We start from the raw sequence: 5,646 nt of genomic DNA, 5'->3' as shown, positions 1-5,646 counted from the left end.
TTGTAGACAATGTAGACAAATAGAAGAATTCTGTACTGAACAGGCAGCCAATGCAGGGATCTCAGAATGGGATCAAATTTATCAAATTTTTTACACCCCTTCAGAAATCTAGCTGCTGCATTTTGTACTACCTGTAAACGAGAAATTTGAGTTTTTGAAATGCCATAGTACAGCGAGTTACAGTAATCCAGCCGTGACGTAATGAAAGCATGAATTGCAATCTCTAGGGAAACTACAGAAAGAAATGGTTTAATTTTAGAAAGGGACCGAAGGTAGAAGAAGCTGGAGCCTACGACAGAACTGATCTGTTTATCGAATTTTAAAGAATTATCAAACTCTACACCCAAATTTCGCACTGAAGGGGAAATAAATGAATTTAGGTGCTTAAAATCAAATTGATTTTGATGCCTGGGGTCTGAGGAGTTAAAAACTATGACCTCCGTTTTATCTGTGTTTAAGAAAAGAAAATTTTTAGAAAGCCAGGATTTAACATCATCAAGACAAGCAGATAAAGTATTTACAGCACTTTCTTTTTTCCTAGTAACTGGTAAATATATTTGCATGTCATCGGCATAACAATGAAAAGAAACTCCATGCTTTCTAAACACAGAACCCAGAGGAAGTAAATATAGAGAAAAAAAGAGTAGGAGCTAAAATCGAGCCCTGAGGAACACCACATGTTGAAAGACCCAGAGATGAAGTACAATTACCTATTTTAACCCTAAATCTTCTATTAGTTAAAAATGATTTAAACCAACTTAGAACAGCACCTCCGAGGCCTACAAAAGATTCTAATCGAGAGATAAGAATCTCGTGATCAACAGTATCAAAGGCTGAAGGTAGGTCCAGCATTACTAAAATGACTAACCCCATTGGCTGCTATCCTCTCGTGTTGTGAACTCACCTGTACTCGAGCTTCGGGTAGGTTGGTGCACATGGCCAAACGTTCACGCATGACCACATCAGGGTAGTGAGTTTTCTGGAAAGTTTTCTCCAGCGCCTCCAGCTGCTGGGCGGTGAAGGCTGTGCGGCTGCGGCGCTGCTTTCTGTGCTGGGAGCCGTAGCGCGCCTCCAAGATGATGTCTGAAAATGTGCAGTCATTAAACATGAAGACTTATGGTCAGTTTTATAATCTATCTATCTATCTATCTATCAGTCATTATTTCAGGTGAGCGGATATGATTTCTTACCTGCCAGTCTCTCCGCTAGCGTGAGTGCGTGCACGGAGGGTCGGTAGTCGGGCGCATGCTGAGCGTGCTGTGCGGCCTGTTGATGCAGGTTGTACATGGCACTCAGAGAGTTCATGGCGTGCAGAGAGTAGCCGTTCACCCCGTAGTGCTGCATCGCGTCCCTCTGATCAACGACAGACAATGCACATACTGTCATGACTAAAACAATCATTTATGTTTATGAGTTCATGGTGCTTTTTGAGGTTGCAGCTTTGCGTCTAAAAGGATTTTAGTCACGGTCATATTATAAAGCATATTTATATTCATGAAGAGAACTGAATAATGCAATTCAGAAATGTATTGTAGCCTACTAACCTATTTTGCATCTGTACTTTAAAATGTTTAAATACGGCACGTGCTGCACCTGCATCTTTTTCATTATAAATAGCATACACTCTAAAAAAATGCTGGGTTGTTAATTTAATTTAATTTAATGTTTGTTTTAATTGTAAAAATGTAACCCAACAGCTGGGTTAGTCCATATTTGACCCAAAGTTGGGTTGAAACAACCCAGCATTTTTTAGAGTGTAGCCTACAGTAAATATTTTTTTCCCGCGTACAGTATAATTTTAGTTTAAATTAAATCATTTATTCCCCTAATAAATAATAGAATAATTATTTCTCATATGCTGTTTTTGACAGAATGTGCACTGCAATAGAATAGAAGTTTCTTACTACAAAAATGTTGTGTAGCAGTCGTGCACAAACAATATATGTGGTTATAAATGAACTTTGTTTCTTGTAAAACGCGTACTTATTAACGCTTATTTAATAGCTTCAAATCTACATCTTTTTAGGCTACGTAATTTGTCATTTTATTTCATTTATATCGAGTCATATTTAATTAATTTTCAGTGCTACGTGATACTAAGGTTTTCTTGTATCCTTTTAGGCAAATAATGTACTGACTTTTTGACATAACCTACAAATATTATAAAACGGTAGCTTATACATGTGTCTATTCACCTTTATAAAATTGGGGGGGGGATCTTAGGATAAAAAAATCTAATCTTGGGGTTATAAAAGAAGAAGAAGAAAAATATATTTTAAAAAAACAATAGTTTTTTTAATTCAGTCAAACGGAGCAAAAACATTTTAGGCTATTTGTTGTTGATGGCGCATGAAACAATCGGCACAATCGATGATGGATGTTTTCGTTTAGTTTGCAAACAGCCGTGAAAATCTCTGATCGATGGGGTTATGACAGGTCGTCTATCAAATTAAATGTAGGCATATAGCATACATATGAATAATTCGTTTAGGTATGTTTAAGACATTTAAAAATTTGTATTAGGCCTAATTATTGCCCATTCTCTTTAACAAGAAGGGCACATGCTTTGACTATATCCATCTGTCAAATAAAAAAACTTGAACTGCCATAATAAACGACAGTTAATAATAATAATAATAATAATAATAATAATAATAGCAGATGATTGCATTTTTGAATGTGTAAGGATTTTTCATTATTAAACTGCAATTTGATCAGTCTTTCATCGGTGATAATTGGCTACAGTGGGAATAATCTCTTTATTAGTCATTATTATTTTTTGAAGCAAGAATAAGTGTAAGCAGCCTGAGGGTTTAGGATTTAGTCCTCACTAAAGAGCCCGTGGCAATTGTGTCACTGACACCAAATTCCCCAATGTAATCATATTCCAGCCACATGGGAATACTTTAATTCGGCTGAACAAAAAGTGCTTTGCTAAACATTTACTTTGCCCTCCCAGTGTTAAGCTCAATTGCTGCTCTTTCTGTCCGTCATCGCCTCTGGGCTGGTTCGCTGGAGATGTATGTGTGCATTTATAAATGCTGCTCCCAGTTGGGCCGCGTCTAATGTTGGTGCAAATAGCTTTCATTACCAGTCTGTCATGATGGGACGCGATGCAGTTTGTGTTTGACGACACTTGGTGCACTTTTTTTTAAAGCCATAACAAGACGACATAATTTTTCCCAAAACATTTTTTTTGATTAAAATAATTTTAGGCGATCGACACAACACATCACTAAAATACAGATATAGCAACATGTATTTGTGTCTTCAATTTTTTCCTTAAAATTTTCATTGTACACTGCTCAACAAATCAGGGCTTAATGTACAATCAGTATAAATATATATTTGAATATATTTAAAACTCGTAAAATATACTTCATATAGGCCTAAATATATAAATAAAATTTTTATAATTTCTAAATAAACTGAATATGCATTAACGAATGATCCGTCGAGCATTAAGCTACACTCTAAAAAAAAAAATGGTTAGGAATAATATCTAAATTAAATTAAATTTTAAAAGGTCAGAATTTTATTAAATATGACTAAATCATCCCGACTAGGTTACACCCGCCAAAGTAATTTGTAAATACGATAGATAGAAATATTTATAAATAGATCCTCAAAAATGCACATAATACAACGTTTGTTAAAATTATTTTAAGGTTTCCATTTTTATTAGCCTATAGACAGTCCTAAAGATATAAAGAATACCTCAATAATATTGAACAAAACAAAATTTTGATTTAAATCTCAGTCAAAAGCACTTCGATTTATGTGTGAGTTAAAACAGATACTTTTTCAGTTTTCTGTTTTGACTGATGAAAGCAGATTTTCACAGGCTCATATGAATTTTTAAAATTGGTTACTACTCACCTCTCTGAGAAGTTTTTTTCTCTCTCTCCTCGGAACAGTAACAACAGCTTTGTAGCTGACAATTTACGCAACTGACCAGAAAAGATTTTTCCCAGTCTGTAGTTTTATATCCTTTTGGAAGTCCAAAATATTCGAGACTGTTTGCAGCCGCTGTGCTCCGAAGAATGTTTGATGTTAGTCCTCAGAAAATATCACAGGGTCAGCGCGCCAGGAGGTCCCGCCCACCGACCAATGAGGAACGAGATGAGCTCACAGAAGAACCTCAGTGGCTAGTTTCACTGTCAGTCAGAGGTTTCCCGTCACCTTCAGTTCCAGCAGTTTCATGGGTTCATGCTGACCTGTGCAACGGAATGCTTTTCTGCCTGTCTCCATAAATATACGACTAAGAAATAACTGCTCAACATTTTCTGTTATCATAAATAATCTAAACATGTTTTAAAAAGCTAAAGGTTTTAAACCTCTAAAAGAGATGCTCTAATTGCATTTTGCTTTTAGGACTTTCTCATGAATGAATATGATTTATTATTTTTACACCATTAAGAAACTGCAAAAACAGTCCATTTAGGAACAGCCTACCAGTTAATCTAAACTGTAACACAGTTGTAGTGATTGTCAGGCAGGATAATTATGAAAAAAGTATGAGATGTGGAGGGGGAAACAGTTCTAAACGAATTCACTGTATTATTTGCGTTACACCTCTGACAAGCTGTTTTTAAGAGGGACCGAAGATATATATATATATATATATTTATTTAAAATCCTATTTCATTTATTTATTAAATAAAAAATCAGCTAATGAATGCTTACCTCTTTACACAATAATAATAATCATCAAAAATGGTAAAACTTGTACTTTTTAAATGTTCCTGGTCTTCCCGAACTTCCTCCTGTTCCTCTTAGTATTTTTGCTCACATCTGCGCGCATTAGGGTCTAGAAAAAAATCCGATTAACTTTTGAACCAGTGGAAATAAGGAGTTAAATAGGAGGAAAATCTGGGTAGTGTCTCTTTGTAAAGACCATTTTTAAGGCAATTAAAGCGAGGAGAAATTCCTCAGCGTCTCAGACTCTAATGCGCATGCGTCCAGCACGCCTGAAGGCTTTCTGAGTCACTATAGAAATTCTAAAACTAAAAGTCTGACATTCCAGGCAAAAATGGTCATTTAAGTTTTCGCCTGAGGCTTGTCCATTTTAATAACAACTTTTAGTGCTTACCAGCTAAAAATAATTATGTGGCTTAAAGTCACTTACCGTAGTTAGGCGAGCTTCTCTGACAGACAAATAATAATAAAAAAAAACGTTATCGTCTTCCTCGACCTTCCTCAAAATCTTCAACTTCTATCACTTGATCCTATAGCGTCATGCACATTGTAAAAAACAATTTGTTGAGTCAACTTAAAAAATTTTTTTTTTTACTCCGCTGCCTTAGATTTTTTTGTTATCTTTATTTTTTTCGGTGTGATGCAGTTGTTTCAACATGCGTTTTTGAGTTGAAACAAGTTATACTAGTTCATTCAACTTTCAGCTTAGTTGAGGGGCAATAATAAGGTAGGCCTTATTCAATTTGATATGACATTTTATTCGAGCCACCTGGTGAGTATGGAGGACGAAACCTGCAAAAACAATAAATAAATAAATACACAAATAAATAAATAAATATGCAAATAATAAATAAATGTTTGTATAAATACACAAATTCTTGTTTAAATACATATAGAAATAATTAAACATGTGATTAAAGTAGGCAAATAAATAAAATTAATTAGTGA

The 5,646-nt window shown here is 34.9% G+C and overlaps 1 protein-coding gene across 1 annotated transcript in view; it reads right to left on the bottom strand.

The window, feature by feature from the left end:
• LOC107709064 (diencephalon/mesencephalon homeobox protein 1-B-like) overlaps window positions 1–3,952 on the bottom strand; it is a 15,095-nt gene extending 11,143 nt beyond the window's left edge. The window contains exons 1-3 of the mRNA XM_016513453.1: window positions 3,880–3,952; window positions 1,191–1,353; window positions 905–1,083 (exon numbers count right to left, since the gene is read on the bottom strand). Coding sequence (XP_016368939.1) covers window positions 905–1,083; window positions 1,191–1,344 — 333 coding nt within the window. The 5' untranslated portion in view covers window positions 1,345–1,353; window positions 3,880–3,952. The remainder of the gene's footprint in view (window positions 1–904; window positions 1,084–1,190; window positions 1,354–3,879) is intronic.
• Between the last annotated feature and the right edge of the window lie 1,694 nt (window positions 3,953–5,646).

This window comes from Sinocyclocheilus rhinocerous, unplaced genomic scaffold (genome assembly GCF_001515625.1).
Source record: "Sinocyclocheilus rhinocerous isolate Xijiao unplaced genomic scaffold, SAMN03320098_v1.1 scaffold835, whole genome shotgun sequence".
NCBI classification, from domain to species: Eukaryota; Metazoa; Chordata; class Actinopteri; order Cypriniformes; family Cyprinidae; genus Sinocyclocheilus; species Sinocyclocheilus rhinocerous.
This window is presented reverse-complemented; position numbering and strand designations above follow the sequence as displayed.